Raw genomic sequence first — 20,300 nt, forward strand, 5'->3', positions numbered from 1 at the left:
TGGGGGCTGGGGTGGGAGGATCGCTTGAACCCAGGAAGTGGAGGTTGCAGCGAGCCGGGATCACACCACTGCACTTCAGCCTGGATGATGGAGTGAGACCCTGCCTCAAGGAAAAAAAAAAAAAAAAAAAAAGCATGAACCAGTAAGGAGCTTTCTCAATAAGGCTAGAAATGGTGACATGGACCAGGGTGGTTGCACTGGGGGTAGTTCAAAGTGACTGAATTTGTGAGGCAGAGCCAAGAGAATGTGTTGACAGTGTGAATTTTTTGAGAAAGAGAAGTGTGTTAAGAATGATCCAATGTTTTTGCCTGATCAAACAGAAAGTTCAGTGAGATGGGAGATGTAGGTAGAGCAGATTGCGAGTGGACAGATCATCAGTTCCAGTTTGGTTATTTTGAGTTGAGATGTCTATTAGTCATCCAAGAGACAAAGGTGAGTAGACAAGTGAATATGTGAGTACAGATTTCAAGAAAGACATTCGGGATGAAGATAAGCCACATGTAAAGAGGAATCAGCAAAAAAAAAGACTGAGACATAGCCCATGTTTGGTATTTAATCACAGAATTAAACAGAATGAGAACAAACAAAAATGGATTTTGAGTAAAGGCTGGCAAATTCCAAAACCTTTTTTTTTTTTTTTGTCAAAAGGAAGACGAATAGAAAGCCTGGATTTAAATCTTTACCAAAAAAAAAAAAACTTCTAGAAAGGAATCCCCTATAGTTATTTTTGTTATTGTTGCTACTTTCCAGTAGAAATGGAAAATTAAAGAAAAAGCAACTATCTAGTCTTTTAAAAAAATTTATGCTGGGATCTCTGATAAAAACCCAATTTGAAATGGGGGGAAAAAACTATCTCCTGCCAATGGCTTCATTTGGCACCAAGAACAAGGCCTGTGCACATCCTCCCCTTCTCTCCACGTAGACAGGCACTCCACATTACAGATGCCGTCCTTTGCCATTCCATGTGAAGTTGCTCCAATCCCCAATCATTTTCTATCCATTAGTAGTTTTCAATCCACACCAAAAAAAAAAAAAAAAGACCCAAAAAACAAAAACAAAAAGCAAGCCAAACTGATGCTCAGGCCTCACACCTCCAGAGATTCTGATTGAAATGTCAGCATTATGTAGTGGTTAAAAGCACTACCTGGGTGATTTTGGAAAAACTACTTGGCCTTTGCATGCAATCACTTTCAAAATGAGGATAAGAACAATACATACTTCACAACAAGAGTTGTGAGAATTAAACCAGTTAACATATATAAAGCACTGAAAACATGTAGGAAGCACTATGTAATAACTTACCAGTATTATTATTTAATTAAACAAAGACAAAAATCCAACATGGATCACTTCTTCACTTGAAGTTTCCTCTAGATGTCCATGTAGTTTATCCTTTCTTTAATCCTAGAGAAGTACTATATTCCTTTACCATCCAAAACTAGATCTCAGCCCTCTCTCCCTGTTTGGAGATCTAGCAACTCGTTTTTCTTGCATCTTTATTACCTGCTTCTCCATGGAAATCTTTTGACGTATGCATTCAAGTCTCCTATCCTCGAACACACTCAAGAGAAGGTTGGTCAAGTCTTGTACCTCAAATTCTCTCGGCTATCGCAAGTAGGAAATATCACTAACTAGAATCTTAAACCTGATAGAAAGTTCGAGAAAGCTTAAGAAAAAAGAAAAAGTCCAACACAAAGAATTATCCTGAGACTTTGGAGAGTTATTTGTTTTCCTAAACAAACAGAAAGCCATGCACACCCTCCACCTCTTCTAGTATTTCTCTGGATGTGATCTTTCCCTTAAGGGACTTCAGAATACTTTATCTCTGAAATGACAATTATTATGTACTAACTTTTATCTTACACTACAGTTATTTAAATGCCTGTTTTTACAACATTTATAAACAAAGTTCCTTCAGGGCAAGATCTGTATTCCTATTCATCTTTTCATCCTCCAAAGCACCTAGAATGATCTGTTCAGCTAGTATTCATGAACTATTTAATGAAAAATGAATAATTTAATAATTTAATGAATAATGAATATTTGTTTAATGAATAATGAATTTGTTTAATGAATATTTGTTTAATGATGTACAAAACATTGTTTTTTAAGGCCTGGTGTGGATATCTTGGATATACACAGACCATTACCACCCTGTAATTAATACAAATCACTACACTTATTAATGCTGCTATTAGAGTTGCTACCATACCTTACCTTCTTCCTTTACTCAGGGTCGGAGTCACTGTCCCTCAGTAGGACGCCATTGTGAGAGCTGAATATTTAAATACCAAGTCAATGAGATAACAATTATAAGTAGTACCCATTAAAAACTTAAATATATATTTTAAAAAATGAATTGGGCTGGGCGTGGTGGCTCACACCTGTAATCCTAGCACTTTGGGAGGCTGAAGTGGGCAGATCACTTGAGGTCAGGAGTTCGAGACCAGCCTGGCCAATATGGTGAAACCCTGTCTCTACTAAAAATATAAAAATTAGCCGAAATAGCTTGAATCCAGGAGGTGGAGGCTGCAGTAAGCCGAGATCACACTACACTTCAGCCTGGGGAACAGAGTGAGGAAAAAAAAAAAAAAGAATTGAAGAAAATATCTGCAATTTATCACTTTTTTTTTTTTTCGAGATGGAGTCTCACTCTGTCACCCAGGCTGGAGTGCAGTGGCACGATCTTGGTTCACTGCAACCTCCGCCCCCCAGTTCAAGTGATTCTCCTGCCTCAGCCTCCCGAGTAGCTGGGATTATAGGCACCCGCCAACATGACTGGCTAATTTTCATATTTTTAGTAGAGAGACGGGGTTTCACCATACTGGCCAGGCTGGTCTTGAACTGAACTCCTGACCTCAGGTGATCCACCTGCCTCAGCCTCCCAAAATGCTGGGATTATAGGCATGAGCCACCATGCCCAGCTATCACTGTCTTTTTAAATAGAACGATTTCGGAATTGTTTTCATGCTGTTGGTTCACCGTACATTATCCCCTTGCATCCAAGAGAATAATCTCCATTTCATCAGCTACATACTCTCTGGCGGTTTACTGTAGTAAATTGAATAGATAATGGCCCCCCAAAAGATACGTCCAAGTCCTGACCCTAGAAGCATGAATGTGACTTTATTTGGAAAAGGATCTTTGCAGATGTAATTAAGGATCCTGGATTTAGGGTGGGGCCTAAATCCAATGACAAGTGTCCTTCTAAGAGAAAGGCAAAAGGAGACAAAGACACAGGGGAGAAAGCAAAGTGAATGAAGACAGGGACAGAGAGTACAGTTCTGCTGCCAGAAGCCAATGAACGCTTGGAGCCACCACTAGCTGGAAGAGGCAAGGCAGGATTCTCCCTGGAGCCTTCTGAGAGAACACACCTAATATCAGTCTTCTGGCCTCCAGAAATGTGACAGAACAACTTTCTGTGATTTTTAAGCCACCAAGCTCGTAAGTTGTTACAGTGGCCCTAAAAAACTAATACACTAATCAAGAGTCATCTTTCATTCCTCTTAAGACTCTTACATTGTTAGTTTCCCAGTCTTGTCGACTCTGTCTATAATAATTCCTAGTGCAATCAGTAAGTTACTCAAACACAAGAAATATTGAGTGGTGTGGGAAAAGGAAATTGGGAACATAGAGCATTTATTTGAGAAGACTGTCCAGTGAAAGCTAGGAGAGAAGAGAAGAGATAGTTATTCAAAGAATATTAATTGAATGCATGCCTACTATATTCCAGGCATCAAGCTTGGTAATAAAAATAAAGTTCCCAAGAGGATGTAGCTTTTAGAATGTAAAAGATCTTTCTCCTGGAAACTGCAAAGTGTAGAAAAAAGTAAGCTAACAAAGCTGAGAGTTGCTAAAGAATCAACTAAAAAAAGAAATGGACAATATGAAGAACTAACCCTCTACCCTCTTTCCCTTGATGCAATCATCTACTACTATTTCTGTTTCTTTCTTTTACAATATTAAAGTATCTCCAATATTAAAACACTTCTGGGATGAGACCAAAATCACAAAAATGAGTAAATGAGATATAAACTCAGCTGAAAGCCTATGTTCCTATATGTCAGTATCTCTTACACATTGGGCCTCTGCATACATTTATTCAGTGTTCTTTTTTTTTTTTTTTGACGGAGTCTCTATCATTAGGCAGGAGTACAGTGGCGCGATGTCGGCGCTCACTGCAACCTCTGCCTCTCAGGTTCAAGTGATTCTCCTGCCTCAGCTCCCGAGTAGCTGGGACTACAGGCACATGCCACTATGCCCGGCTAATTTTTTGTATTTTTAGTAGAGATGGGGTTTCACCGTGTTAGCCACAATGGTCTCGATCTCCTGACCTTGAGATCTGCCTGCCTCGGCCTCCCAAAGTCCTGGGATTACAGGGGTGAGCCACTGCACCCAGCCTATTCCGTGTTCTTTCTCTAATAATAACCAGTGACTTCTTTTGTCTACTCAGCTACTCATCTTTCAGACTTAATTCAAGTGTCATATCCTCTAGGAAGCTTTCCATAAGACACACCTCTCTTTACAAAGGTAGAAGTATCTTCCTTTGTATTCTCCTGATTTTTATTAAAAATTTTTTTCCTCCTGAAGGGTGCTGCTCCAGGCCACATCTGATTTTTTCAAAGATGAAAATTTTCTGCCTGTGAATGTATAAAATAATTTATTTAACTGTCTGGTTTCAGGGGAAAAACACAATAGCCTCTGTTGTCAATGCTAGAAGAGAAAGACACTGACAAGTTTCTGTGATTATCTCACTCAGCTTGGGTGTGATGTGGACTCCAGGAAACCAAATCCAGACCTGTGTTTCAACCACTAGATGAAGTAGGCCTCACTGAAGGCCTAGACCTTAAAAATAGACTTATGAAGACCTGTAATCATATGATGTATTCAGCAACTACTTATTACTAAGCACCTTAACTAGATACACAATGGTTAATGGAGTTCTGCTCTTGTTGCCCAGGCTGGAGTGCAATGGTGTGATCTTAGCTCACTGCAACCTCTGCCTCCTGGGTTCAAGCACTTCTCCTGCCTCAGCCTGCCAAGTAGCTGGGATTACAGGTGCCTGTCACCATGCCCGGCTAATTTTTGTATTTTTAGTAGAGATGGGGTTTCATCACATTGGCCAGGCTGATCTGGAACTCTTGACTTCAGGTGATCTGGCCGCCTCCCAAAGTGCTGGGATTATTCTTTATCCTGCACTCTTTATAAAATCTCTTTACCTTTAACTCCCTTAAAGTTCTAATTTTTTCCCTTAGTTTTTACCTAATGTCCTTTTGTTGTCTCAGGATCACATCTAAGAAACCATCTTACATTTAATTGTCAGGCCTTCTTAAGGTTCCTCTTGGTTGTAAGTTTCTCATGCTTTCCTTTTTTGATGTTCTTGACGGTTTTGAGGAGTACTGATTAGGTATTTTGTAACATGCCCTGTGTTGAAATTTGTCTAATTTTTTCATGATTAGACTGGGATTATAAGTGTTTGGAAAGAAGATGACAGAGAAAGAATACCATTTTCATCACATCATATCAAGGGTACATACTATCAATGTGACTGATCACTGTTGACTTTAACCTTCATAACCTGGCTAAGGTAGTCTGTCAGGCTTCTCCAATGGAAAGGAACTTTCTCCCTCTTTTCCATACTGTATTCTTGGGAAGGAAGTTACTATGCACAGCCCACACTAGAAGAGTTGACTTCTGCCCCAGAGTTTTCACACAAGGAAAAGCTTTTTCCCCATTGTGTCTTACATAATGTCATCTTTCATCACCATATCCAATATTCTGCCCTTCCATATTGTTTTAACATTACCATGTGTAGGCATTACTCTTATATTAAAAAAAAGGGCTGGGCACCATGGCTCACACTTGTAATCCCAGCACTTTGGGAGGCCAAGGTGGGCAGATCACTTGAGGTCAGAAGTTCCAGGCCAGCCTGGCCAACATGGGGAAAGCCCATCTCTACTAAAAATACAACAAAATTAGCCAGGCATGGTGGCACACACCTGTAATCCCAGCTACTTGAGAGGCTGAGGCACGGGAATCGCTTGAACCTGTGAGGCAGAAGTTGCAGTGAGCCAAGATTATGCCATTGCACTTCAGCCTGAGCGATAGAGAGAGAGACTCTGTCTCAAAAAGGAAGGGAGGGAGGGAGGCAGGCAGGCAGTATTTGAAGATCATTAAAAATGATCTTCATTTTTAACACTTTTCACTCCCTATGATACCCTTCACTAAACCCTGATAATTCCAGCTCTCATCTGTAACCTCCCTTTATTTTCATTACCACTGCCTTAGACAAGGCCTCTAGGAACCTCTTCTCTGGAACATTTTAATTACCATCTAACTATATACCCGTATCCTTCTAATCTTTCCTACATATGACCGCACCAGGAATGGATGAGAAAAAGACAAAAAGAGAATGGATGAGACAGAAGAAAAGGATTACATTTAACATCTAGTATGTCTATGCTACTATATTACAATATGAATATATATCGTATTTGGTTTTAAAGTTGATTATAATTCTAGTTGTATAATATTTCTTTCAAAAACTTCAATGCATTCCACTGTCTACAGAATAAAGTTCAAACTCTACCTTAACCTGTCACATGTACCTCCCTAGGTCCACCATGTTTAATGGATTTATCTTTTCAGCCTTGTTTCTCATAAGAGCCTGACACAGGGTCCATACTAAAGTTAAACTGGACTGTTCATATCAAGGACAGTACAAGGTGTGGAACTTAGCAGACAACTACCTTCCTGTTTACTCCTATTTTTATATTTTGATTTTTTACGATTTCTACTTGTCAGAACCAGTTCAAATGTTATTGCACCCTACGATTTTCCAAGAAGGAGGAAAAAGGCATTCTCCCTCTTATAAAATGCCATACTTTCTTCCAGTTTCTCAGTTAGAGCCCTTATCATATTCTACAAGCACAGCTAGACTATAAACCCCTTAAGGGCAAGGACACATCAAATCTACTTTTTAAATCCTTCACAATTGCATCTAGTCCTACGTTTTATATTTGGTGAACTTATGCCTTCTTCATTTCAAAGTATATGACCAATTTAAGAGATAACAAATATTTACTGGACTAGATTTGAATACTGTGTATGACACTGACTGAAAAAGTTGCTTCAGGTTTCTGGGCCTTGTTTGCTTATTTGTGTAATGGTAATTATACCACCTTATTCATTGGCTATTGTGAGAAATAAAAGAGATAATGTGTAATAAAAGAGATAACGCATCTAGGAAAAATCACTTCTTTTTTTTTGAGATGGAGTCTCGCACTGTCCCCCAGGCTGGAGTGCAATGGTGCCATCTCAGCTCACTGCAACCTCTCCCTCCTGGGTTCAAATGATGCTCTTGTCTCAGCCTCCCGAGTAGCTGGGATTACAGGCGCATGCTGCCACGCCTGGGTAATTTTTTGTATTTTAGTAGAGACGGGGTTTCACCGTGTTGCCCAGGCTGGTCTCGAACTCCTCAGTGCAGGCAATCCACCCACCTCAGCCTCCAAGTGCTAGGATTACAGGCGTGAACCATCATGCCTGGCCTCAGGTAGTTCTTTATAGCAGTGTGAGAATGGACTAATGCAGCCCTTTATGGTAAGCGGAAAAATGCCCTCCAAAAGATATTAACACCCTAATCCCCAGAATCTGTGAATATTTTACCCTAGCATGGCAAAGGGGACTTTTGCAGATTTGATTAAGATTAGACCTTGAGATGGGGAGATTAGCATGGATTATCCAGGTAAGCCCAATCTAATCACATGAGTCCTTAAAAGTGGAGAACCTTTCCTAAAACAGAGAGACTTGGGATGGCCCAACAAGAATAAGAAAGATGAGACACAAGAAGGACGTGACCCACTGTCGTTGGTTGTGAAGATGGAGGAAGGGGTCCATGGGCCAAGGGATATGAGTAGGTGGGTGGACTCTAGAAGTTGGGAAAAGCTCTCAGATGATAGCCAGGAAGGAAATGGGGTCTCAGCCCTACAGTTTCATGGAAGTATATTCTGCCAACAACCTGAATGAGCCAAGACTCTCTAGAAGGGAATCCAGTCCTGTTGAAACCTGAATTTCAGCCCAGCGACACATGTTAGACTTCTGAACTATAGAACTTGATTACAGGGTGGTCTGGCTCCATTCCCCTTTGCTCTTTCCTTCCCCATATCTTCTAGTATCTTACAGAACTATAGAACTGTAAGATAAGTTCATGTTGTTCAGTTGCTAAGTTTCTGGTAGCTTGTTATGCTGGCAATAGAAAACTAATATATATACATGTATACACACACATATATACATATATACATATAGACATATATATATCTTTATTCTCTCATTTACATTAAAAAAACTAAAAAATATATATATAAGTGCCCTTAAATCCTATTTTGAAACAAGGAGGAATAAATTGGTCAACACATGCAGCCTACCCAGCAGAACCTACCTAGCACACATTCATTATTTTCTGAAGCAGTAACTCTAACTCTGTACCAGGCACCATCCTTCCTTTAAGGAGTTGGCTACAGCTTGCAGCTATCAATATTCATTTTCTCCCTTAGATTTGGCTAAAAACACAGTGACTCTCAGCTATACCTGAAAATGAGAATACTTTAAAGTGAGAACTGGGAGAAACCTAAAGCTACATTATGGCTATGAAAAGTAAAAACTCAGAAGATATGGGGAAGGAAAGAGCAAAGGGGAATGGAGCCAGACCACCTTGTAATCAAGAGAATGGCCCATGGAGTCAGACACCCCTAGATCTTTGTTCTACCACTGTATTCGTTCGTTTTCATACTGCTATAAAGATACTACCCGAGACTGGGTAATTTATAAAGGAAAGAGGCTTAATTGACTCACAGTTCTGCATGGCTGGGGAGGCCTCAGAAAACTTATAATCATGGCAGAAGGGGAAGCAGGCACGTATTACATGGCGGCAGGAGAAAAACAGAGTATGAATGAGGAACTGTCAAACACTTATAAAACCATCAGATCTCATGAGCAATCACTATCACCAGATCGGCATGGGGGAAACCGCCCCCATGATCCAATCACCTCCCACCAGATCCCTCCCTCAACACGTGGGGACTACAGAAATTAAAATTTGAGATGAGATTTGAGTGGGACACAGAGCCAAACCATATCAACCATCTACTAAGATAATTTGCCCCAAATGACACAACTCAGTTTCTTCATCTGTAAAACAGTAATCTCATATATCTGTTGAAGAATTAACAGATAATAAGCTTTTGATATGGTGTAGGAGCTATAAAAAGTGTGGAGGATTACTCATGAGAATCTGCTATACAGACCACAACGCCAAAAGCTAATGTGATGAAGAATTCCATACAAATTCAATCTGGCTACACCTTAGGGATTAAATAAAATCCCCCAAAGCAGAAAATTTGACAGCAGAAAAAGAAGAGTCAATTTTAGAAAAATAAGCAAAAAAGGCCCATGGCTGACCAGCAGTGGAATGTTACAGTACTACCATCAATACAAACAATACTTTTTAAAAATACTGATGTCTGGGATTCCCTGGAGAGTGACTAAAACACCATTTCCATGGATGAGAACCAAATATTAATAGTTTGAGTTAAGAAACACTGCAGAAATTAAAAGGGGGCTACTATCTGTGCATTACAGGAGAGAGAATCTAGAACCTTTTTGCCAGGGATCTCTTACTTACAAGTGAAGATAAACAGCTAAAACTAGAGTATTTTAAAACTTGCAAATAATCAAGGCTAATGAAATCAAATGGGACAGTTTCTTGTAAAAAATGTAAAGTCTGGAGAGGGACAAGAGAGGTCTGCATATGGCTGCATCTTTTGCAGCAAAGGACACAGCCTCACAGACCGAAGATGAGCAGAGAATAACAAATGAAGTAAGCACAGCTGGGCCAGAAGAAAAGGGAAAAACAGCTGAGATGGCAAAATTAGGGTCTGCTCAAATAAAACATCAGACTGACTGGCTACTGCAAGAGGAGGAGAGCTGGAGAGTTAAAATGAAGGAGGGGAGCAGTTGGGGAGATAAAAGAGAAACTTTCATGCTGGACAGGAATGGCATGGGACAGAAAGGACAGAACACCAATTGAGAAGATGAGGAGGGAGAGTCACCAGAGGAGTTTAAGAAAGGTAAAAAGGAATGAGAACAACAGGGACAATAGCCTCTATGATTCACTATAAAGTCTCAGGCACAGTATAAATATTAGGGGGAGGAAGTAGTAAATAAACTGAGTTAGAAAACAGACAGAAAAGAGCTAGTCAAAAATCCTGAAAGACTACCAATAACATACATAAAGCAAAAATTTGGAGGCCAAGGCGGGCGGATCATGAGGTCAGGAGATCGAGACCATCCTGGCTAACATGGTGAAACCTCGTCTCTACTAAAAACACAAAAAATTAGCCGGGCATGGTCGTGGGCGCCTGTAGTCCCAGCTACTTGGGAGGCTGAGGCAGGAGAATGGTGTGAACCCGGGAGGCGGAGCTTGCAGTGAGCCGAGATCGCGCCACTGCACTCCAGCCTCGGCGACAAAGCGAAACTTGTCTCAAAAAAAAAAAAAAAAAAAAAAAAAAAAAAAAAAAAATTTAAGGATAACAAAAGTATATCATCTAAATTGTAGATGATGTTAAAAGATATGTTTCAGCTCTCATTTGATAAATGAAACAGCTAACCACATCTAAAAATGGGCAAAACTAAATAATATAGTTTAGGAATCCATAAGTGATACAACTATGAAGAAAAGCAGGGGAGGATTAATATAAAATTCAGGCTAGTGGAAAACTGGTTGAGAAAGAGACGTATGTAAGAATGTGGAGTCCTTGGTCGGGCACGGTGGCTCATGCCTGTAATCCCAGCACTTTGGGAGGCAGAGGCGGGCAGATCACAAGGTCAGGAGATCAAGACCATCCTGGCTAACACGGTGAAAGCCCATCTTTACTAAAAATACAAAAAATTAGCCTGGCGTGGCAGCGGGCACCTGTAGTCCCAGCAACTTGGGAGGCTGAGGCAGGAGAATGGCGTGAACCCAGGAGTTGGAGGTTGCAGTGAGCTGAGATTGCGCCACTGCACTCTAGCCTGGGTGATAGCGAGACTGTCTCAAGAAAAAAATAAAAAAAAGAATGCGGAGTCCTTTTGCATGGGTGTTTATCATTATTCTTTAAAACTATTAAACTGTGTATACATATTATATATATTCTTTAATATGCATGCTACATCTCATAATAAAAAAGCTTTAATAGAATTTTTCTACCTCTGAACTTCCCAGTTTGTTTTTTGAAGGTAACTCTAACAAATCTGCTTATATAATAAAATAAAATGACTAGTATTTCTGGCCGCGGGTTTTGCAACATTCAGCTCCACCTCAAATCTAGTCAATCAAAATCTCTAGGGGTTGGGCTGCTGAATATTTTTTTTTTAACAAACACTCCAGTGATTCACAAGAATCTAAAGAAACTCAAATTTGAGTCTCCCACAGGAAAAGGTCTTCCTTCCGTTTTTCTCTAGAGCTATTGAGAATCTAATCCCCTTCCTTCCCCAATCCTTCCCCAAATCCTCTACAACTTTGCTCCTTACCTCCCCTTCTCTTGTATTTAACCTTTCAACCTCAGGTCTCTCCTATCTTAAAATACAAACACACACTCACATTTATTCTTCAATAAAATAACCCATGCATGGTTCTACTTGTAACTTCCCAATAATGCTTTTTGTAAAACCACCAATACTATGTGTGATATTGTTTAAACTTTTTTTTAAAAAAGAAAGTAGGAGGACCCTACAATATAAAAAGCCCCATTTCACCAACACCAACTCTTTCAGTGTAATCAATATAAGCATATAATTCTACTCTCCTCCCCAGAAGTAACAGTTAAGTGTGTAGTCTTGGGAGTTTTTCTATTTACACATATATAAAAATCCACAGTTTTTTAACAACATAAATGAAAATACACCTTAGTTCTCCCCCTCACTGACGTCTGAATCAAACACTGTGGCAAAGCACTAATGTCTTCCTACCATTTCAACCAATAGTCCCTGACCTCTACTGCACATGACACTGGTAACCACTCCCTCTCTGGGATCTGCCTTCTCTGCAGATTCCATGACACTGTACTGCCCAGGTCTCTCTTGCTCTTTTGATTATTCCTTGTTAGTCTACTATGCTGATAACTTTCCCCATGTGCCCCATGAACACTAGTATTTCCCATCATTACATCCAAGCTTTCCTCTGTCAATTCATTCAATGAACAATCACCACCTACTTCATTCCAGGAGGACAACTTGGTCAGATTCCCATTTGTCAATGGTTTTGCATGTGAACCAATGCTCCAAATCACTTGCATCAAAGAAACAAATGCTGCCTTGCCACGGTGGCTCATACCTGTAATCCCAGCACTTAAGGAGGCCGAGGTGAGTGGATCACCTGAGGTCAGGAGTTCGAGAACCAGTCAGACCAACATGGCGAAACTCCATCTCTACTAAAAATACAAAAATCAGCTGGGCGTGGGGGCGGACGCGTGTAATCCCAGCTACTGGGGAGGCTGAGGTAGGAGAATCGCTTGAACCTAAGAGGTGGAGGTCGCAGTGAACCCGGATCGCGCCACTGCACTCCAGCCTGGGTGACAAGAGCAAAACTCCGTCTCAAAAACAAACAAACAAAAAAAACCCAAAAAAACACACAAATGCTTGCAATTTTAGCATGATACATAATTTCACTTTGCAACTAATTTTAACTCTATTATGATCAGCAAGCCCCTATGCCAATCAGGAGGATGGAAACTAGAATAGAAGTAAGCTTGAGTACTTTTTTAAAGTGATAACTTATTAATAATTATTTTCATGTCATGAGAATTTTTCTTCCCTACAAACCTTGTAATTTCAAAAGCTCAGAAAATGAACTCTCAGGTAACAGGGACTCCATTTTATGTTATTAGCTCCCAAATCTCTATCCCAGATTACTCTCTCCTGAGCCAGAAATAAACTTTCAACTACATACCAGACATTCCCCCCATGCCCACTCTGGCGGTGCCTACTCATCATTCTAATTTCAGCTCAAACATCACCCAGCGCCTCCCCTCAAGGATCCATCCACTCACCTATTAAATAAATCTGACACTCAATGGTGTACCCTCGCATCTAAGACAAAGGCAAAGACCTTCCTAACTAAAAAGATAATTTAAAATGCAAGTGGGGCTGAGAGCTGTGGCGCTTGTGCTTATAATCTGGCACTTTGGGAGGCTGAAGTGGGAGGATGACTTAAGCCCAGGAGTTTGAGAACAGCCTGAGCAACACAGTGAGAGCCCATCTCCACAAAAATTTAAAAATTAGCCAGGCGTGGTAGCATGTGCCTGTGTTCCCAGCTACTTGGAAGACTTAGGTGGGAGGATTGCTTAGGCCAAGGAGACTGAAGCTGTAGTGAGTGAGCCGTGACAGTGCCACTGCACTTCTGCCTGGGCAACAAAGATCATGTCTCAACAGATAAATAAATAATATAAAGTAAAGTAAAATAAAATAAAATGAAAGTGGTGGGTATATACATAAGAGTGAAAAATAAATAAAAAATAAAATGTAAGTGGGACTGGGAATGAAGAGAAACAAGAATGAGGGAAGAGAGGAGGGGACCAGCATAAAATGCAACAGGGAGTGGTAGGATTTGTTACAATCTCAAAAGAATGGATAAAAAGGAGTTGGCCAGGTGACAAAAATTTTTGACATAACTTTTTTTGATAGGGAAGAACAAGAAGGAGTGCTTCACATATTAGCAGAAATAAGAACACAACCAAATTTGTGCCTTTGTGTACCTTGCTGAGCGTTGAGCAGCAGGGAGGGTTAGTGATAAGGTTAAAATGGTAGGCAGATGCCAGAATTTCAGAAGCAAAAATTACTATAGGTTTGTATTTTTTCTCTCCATGCTTGATAATTAACTGCTTATTAAATAAATAACTGCTTATTAAAAACCACTTTCCACTTTACATCCAGATTTAAATGACACATTTTACTAAACGATTCAAAAACAAGACAGGAACAAGGAAAAAATTTAAAGCTACATTTTAACTGCATTTAGTCTTACAGTAAGAAAACAGCTCAATAGTATCATCATGATCATGTAAAAGTTTTTAAAACCTCTTCTATTAAAGAGGGACTTCTGAAAAGGAAAAATGTGCATTGTTCCTTTCCTTTGAGAAATCAAAGTACTTTCACATTTATCCTCATTTTATCTCACACACTGAGAGAAGGATATAGGTTAGGGAAACAGGGAAACAGAAAAATTAGGTGATTTCCTTCATTCTAAGATGCATGTTTTTGACCCTGACTTTTTAAAAAATCAACGTGGATCTCACATTACTGATTTTAAAGTCATCTTTTCTAGGGGAAGGCCACACAGTGTATCTTACAACTATGGGTACACTCTGAATTAAAGAAATATGGTAAAGGATTTTGCCCAAATTAGTAAGCAAGAAGGTGGCAGAACTGGGCAACAACAACAACAACGACACCACCTCTGTTAAGCTATTAATATATACAAACAGGAATATAGTAGCCTGTTTGGCTCCTCTCTTATTAATTAAATATACAGGGCCTACCTTTTACTAGGCTCTTCCTGAAAGAAACACAGAGCCATACAAAACATCTTTTCTGCCTTCAAGAAGTATGTAATAGGTGCCTGCATAATAGAGATGCCTATACAAGTATCTATACAACAGAAAAGTCTGGGATCAATATCAGAAGAATGACTCAAAGTGAGAAACATAAATTCAGAAAAGGAGTAGTCACTTTCAGCCAGGATACTGTGAAAATCTTCACACAATAAGAGCTTAATGTATGTTGACTGTGAAGGCATTATGGAAAACTCAGATAAGACTTTGAAGGACTGATGGATCTTCCACAGGGAGAGATTGTGCCAGAAAGCACTCTAAGAATAGAGAGTAGCAGGGCACAGGAAAAAACACCGAAATCAGTCACTGGGTCTCAATGGCAGAAGCAAGGTGGGGAATAGTGGGAAAGAAGGCTAGAAATGTAGATAGGGGCTAAAATACAGAGTTCACTGAAGGTCAAACTAAAAATTGTGAGCAAACAGGAGTAGCCTTTTGACATTCATGCTTCAAGATGATTAAACTGACAGTAAACTACACTGGCTGAACTGGAGTGGGAAGAAGTACTGCTGCAAACAATACAGTGTCAAGAATTCCGTTCCTGAACTAGGTCGTATCAGCAGCAATGACAAGAAAGAAGTGTCTTCCCTTTGACCTGCGTGGGGCTGCTTTTGGATAAGAGCAAATTCCAAGAGAACAGAGCATTAACTTGTTAGGATTTGTAGCCCCACTACTCCATGCACAATACTTTATTTATCCACAGTAGAGCCTCAAATAAAAAACCGAAAAAAGGCAACCAGAAAAGGCTGATTTGAATCTTCACCACTAATGAGATAGCCAAATGGCCACAGTCACAAGCTTCTATTTCTCAAACCCACTCATATTACAGTTAATGTGGCATTCCTCTCCAATCTTGTTTTTACAGCCTAAATGAAATTTTGTCAGAAGGCTTTAGAATTCTCCTTCCTTCTTCCAAATACACCACAGCATTTTTCTTTTAAAGTTTATAAATCCAATTTACACACACACACACACACACCCATCAGAAAACCTTGCTGAAAACTCATGTATCTAGCAGAAAGTTTTTCTTTCAGGCAGCAATAAGTATGCTTTTTTTTTTTTTTTTTTTTTGAGACGGAGTCTCTCTGTGTCGCCCAGCCTGGAGCGCAGTGGAGCGATCTCGGCTCACTGCAAACTCCACCTTCCGGGCTCCAGTGATCCTCCTGCCTCAGCCTCCCAAGTGGCTGGGATTACATGCGCCTGCCACCACGCCCGGCTAACTTTTGTACTTTTAGTAGAGACGGGGTTTCACCACGTTGGCCAAGCAGGTCTCGAACTCCTGCCCTCAGGTGATCTCCCACCTCGGCCTCCGAAAGTGCTGGGATTACAGGTGTGAGCCACCGCGTCTGGCCAACACGCTTCTTTAGTTACTTATAGAACCTGCCACATCATTAGTTCAACTACAAACTGCTGCTTACATTACCAAAGTTGTGCAAAGGGTCCAAAGTTGTGCAAGAGTAACCACTGAAATCAGACTCTGGTATATTAATAGTTGCAACATCTAAACAATCTTTATGTTTATTATTAGATTCAAAGTAATGCCAAATCACAGGTATTAAAAATATCTACGAAGAGTCTGTTTACTTTTCTGTGAAATATACTAGGACGTCATTTTAAGTGAGAATAACTGAATTTCTTTCTGCGTCAAATGGACATGAGCTCACCTGAAAATTAGCAGTTGTGACACCGGACTTGACATATCTAAAACATCAGCGTCCCTAACATACACATACCTAAGTACATACCCAGAGAACTGAACGACTTTACATTACTATTAAATAACCCCAGTTCACACGTGGCAAAAGTCCACAGAACTCGTTCATGCTTTCCTAACCCCGAAAGGGATTCTCCAGCCATCAAGTAATGAGATGTGACTTACTCTGACTTAAGAGTTGAAGGTGTTAAAAAAGCATGTAATATATATATATATATATATATATATATATATATATATATATTACATGCTTTAAAGGTTTCCTTTTCTCCTTCTCGGCTGCCTGTCCCACGCCAAAAAGCGCCTTGCCCAGGCCTTGACAGATGCGTGCAGGTGGAGGAAGGTTGGACTGGCCAGGAACTAAGACCCGGGCCCCAACACCTTCTGCTCTCCTAGGCTTCCCTCCTTCTTTTTCCTGGGGCCGCGAAGAGACCTAACGCGAGGGGCCCTGGGGGTGGGGTGCAGTCATGTGAGTCGGGCCCCGGCGGCCCTGCGCTAGGCCTCCCCTCCAGTCACACACTTCCTGAATTGGGCGTCGCAAACGGCTGCCGCGGCCCTCAGCTGCAAGACTGGCCGGGTCGGGGGCCGCAGACCGGGCCCGGCCAGGCCGCGGCCGCTCGCAGTGCCCACGTCACCAGCTCCAGCACTGCGGAAATGGAGCGGCGCGGCCAGGAGGGAGGCGCCGGGTGGAGTCCGCGTCCCCGCCACCGCCAGACGCCGTTTGCCCCTCAGCCCGGGTCCCGAGGCCGCCAACACCAGCCCGGCCGCGCCCGGGGCCCTCACCTGTGTCGCCGATTATGATGTACTTGAAGAGATAGGCGTACGCCATGGCCGCGGCCGCTCAGTGCCAGGGCACACGGCTCCTCCTCCCGCTACTGCTCCTCCTCCGCGTCCCTAACCCCGGTGCCGCTCAGCCTCGAAACACCAGGCGCCGCCCGCCGCCGCCGCTGCTGCTGTCAGCCGCCGGGAGTGAGGGGCTGTGAGGAAGCCAGACGAACTGACACCCGCAGAGCCGAGGGAGACAGCGCCCGACCGAGCCCAGCCGAACAATAACAGCCGCCGCGGCACCTCCGCCCCGCCTCCGCGCCGACCCGGAAGTTCTGCGGCCGCCGGCGCCGCCGGAGGAAAGGGGAGGGGCCCCGCACGCTGGCCGCGCCCCGCCGGCCGGAGCCCCGCCCCTCCCCAAGCGTGCCTTGCCCTCTCCGCGCTGTCCTCCAGCAGGGCGAGGCCCGGCTCCGGTCGTTCCGCCACGTTTGAGCGGGCGAGCCCGGCGGCCGGGAGACGCCGGGGAACGGGGCTGGTGGGGGTGCAGAGGCTCGGTTCCGTCGCCTTCCGCCCTGCGGTGGGGGCGCGGGGCAAGTGAGAGACGGTAGAGGCGGTGGTCCGTGCGTGGCCGCGCCCTGGTCTCCTGAAAATGTGTGTGAAAATGTGGGAGGCACACGGCGAGGGGGTGGGGGTGGCCTGGTATTTCTGTGTTTGGCATCGGGGCTTGAAGGTGAAAATGGCAGTATTTGTAAATTGGAAAGCGTAAATCTGGGACTGCAAAGTAAATCATGGTATGCGCGCACAATGGAGTACTACGTTGCTCTCACCTGAGGTCAGGAGTTCGAGACTAGCCTGGCCAACATGGCGAAACCGCGTGTCTACTAAAAATACAACAATTGGCCGGGCGTGGTGGTGCTCGCCTGTAATCCCAGCTACTCGGCAGGCTGAGGCAGGAGAATCACTTGAACCTGGGAGGTGGAGATTGTAGTGAGCCGAGATTGCACCACGGCATTCCAGACTGGGCGACAGAGCGGGACTCCGTCTCAAAATAATAATGGTAAATAAAAATAAATAAAGCCTCTGGACCTGTCCTGGTTCTGAGGACTGCTCTAAAAAAAAAAACAAAGCCTGACTTAGGTTAAGCAGAACTGAGACAGAATCTGTTAAGCAGAATCTGTTTATATGTGTGTATATAACATGCACCATATGTAATATATGAATTGTATATAATTTTTATGTGTAACAAATAGTGGGAAAACATTTACATACCCATATATGCATAATCAATCTGAAAGGAAAGGTAACTGGTATTAAGAGAAAGGAGGGAATGGGATTGGGGGAAAATGTACTTTTCCCTGAATTTTTTTGTGCAGTTTGACATTTTTTGCAGTGTTCATGAGTTACCTATTAAGAAATACTGTTAAAGGAAAAAACAAAATGACTGGGCATTCAAATAACAGTTAGTGAATACTATGTTTCATGTGCTGCCAGGCACAGCAACTGGAGGCCCTGTATGTTCTATGTTCTGTTTTTCTACTTTTCTTTTTTAATCATCTAGCCCAAAATGTCACCACTGTTCAAAAAGAGCACAGGTTATGGAAGAGGAGGTGGAGAATAGAGTGTCAGGAAAGGTTACTTAGAGATTATGATTTCTGAGCCAGGAATATGAATTATGTATAGAGTTTGTCAAAAGAACAACAGTTTGGGGAAGGGAACCAAAGTTTATGGACAAGGAACAGAATGTGCAAAATTCCTGGATCTGTTCAGGGAATTTGAAGTTGCATAAGGAAGCTAATTGACTAACTCATATCCTCATAACCTATAACCTCATATGGAAGGAGAATCATTGCTGGGGAAAAGTGATTGGGATTTAGTGGCCCTGGTTCCTGTTGCCTAATACTCTTCTCTTTGGGGCCTCTCATTATATAATTACTACTGACACTATCATGCTGGGTAGATGTGGACGGTTGCTCCATGCTTTGGATGGCCTTGCCAAATATGAACTCACGAGGTTTTTCTGGAATATTTGGAGGGGATTTTACTGAAGGGTCAGGGATGGCACAGAAGAATTTGACGTGAAAATTTGACATGAAAAGCTACCTGGAATCGCAAAATTTGGTTCATTCACCTTTAGTTTGAGGAAGGGGAGGTCCCTGCCCAAGGCCTCCAGGTTTCAGACGTCATTTTGTCCCTCCCACTTGAGTGTCTTCACCCAAGTCTTCCTGGGTGATAGAGAAACTCAAGTCTTCACTCTCACAAGATAGAGGGATGTGGCCTTCCTTCACCAGCACAGCCTCAACAGGACAACTCTATCAGGATGTTACACAAATGCCTGGCATCCTAGGAGTCAGGAGTATTCCTGCATTGTTAGAGGAGGAGAGTACCTGGAGGGGTCTCTTGTGCCAGGTTATGCAGGGCCTTGTATGTTATGTCACCATGCGTTTAGAACTTTACTCAGTAGACAAGGGAAATTGTGACAGGAAACAGGGTCAGAACTGGGTATGTAACAAAAATCATAGAAATGGATATAAAGCTATAGAGGCAATGTGTTATAAGGAAAATAACTTAGGAAACCTGGCTTCTGGTCTTTGCTCTACCTATAACTGATCGGATGAATGTGAGGAATCGTTTGGCCTCTTAAAGCTTCAGAGCACAGGTTGTGATGGCTTGTGCTTGCAGTCCCAGCTACTTGGGAGGCTGAAGAGGGAGGATAGCTTGAGCCAAGGAGTTTGAGGTGGCAGTGAGCTAGGATAGTGCGACTGCACTCGAGCTTGTGCTATAGATTGAGACCTTGTGTCTTAATAAATGAAATAATTATTACAATAAAAATAATTTAAAAAATTTATGAGTGATTCAGTGCACTTGTCTATAAAGTAAAGGAGTTAAGTGTTTCTTAAAAGGGCTATTCCAAGCATTAACTCTTTTAATTTTATGCTTAGCCAGCCTCCAAATCTAAAGCCATCTGTAAAGAAGGTAGTAATCCTCTCGTGAAAATGCAGGGGCCATAGATGTCAAATGCATATTGTTCTGATTGATTGATTGAGAGGAGGTCTTGCTCTGTCATCTAGGCTGGTGTAGAGTGACCCAGTCATGGCTTACTGCTGTCTTGACCTCCTGGGCTCAGGTGATTGTCCTGCCTCAGCCTCCTGAGTAGCTGGAATCACAGGCACATGCCACCA

At 42.1% G+C, this 20,300-nt stretch overlaps 1 protein-coding gene across 1 annotated transcript in view; it reads right to left on the minus strand.

Annotated features, from left to right (window-relative positions):
- The window catches only part of RAB2A (RAB2A, member RAS oncogene family), an 89,498-nt gene extending 72,011 nt beyond the window's left edge, over nucleotides 1–17,487 (minus strand). The window contains exon 1 of the mRNA XM_055286316.2: nucleotides 17,140–17,487. Within this exon, the coding sequence (XP_055142291.1) occupies nucleotides 17,140–17,185 (46 nt within the window). The 5' untranslated portion in view covers nucleotides 17,186–17,487. The remainder of the gene's footprint in view (nucleotides 1–17,139) is intronic.
- Nucleotides 17,488–20,300: the final 2,813 nt, after the last annotated feature.

Source organism: Symphalangus syndactylus, chromosome 7 (genome assembly GCF_028878055.3).
Source record: "Symphalangus syndactylus isolate Jambi chromosome 7, NHGRI_mSymSyn1-v2.1_pri, whole genome shotgun sequence".
Lineage (NCBI taxonomy): Eukaryota > Metazoa > Chordata > Mammalia > Primates > Hylobatidae > Symphalangus > Symphalangus syndactylus.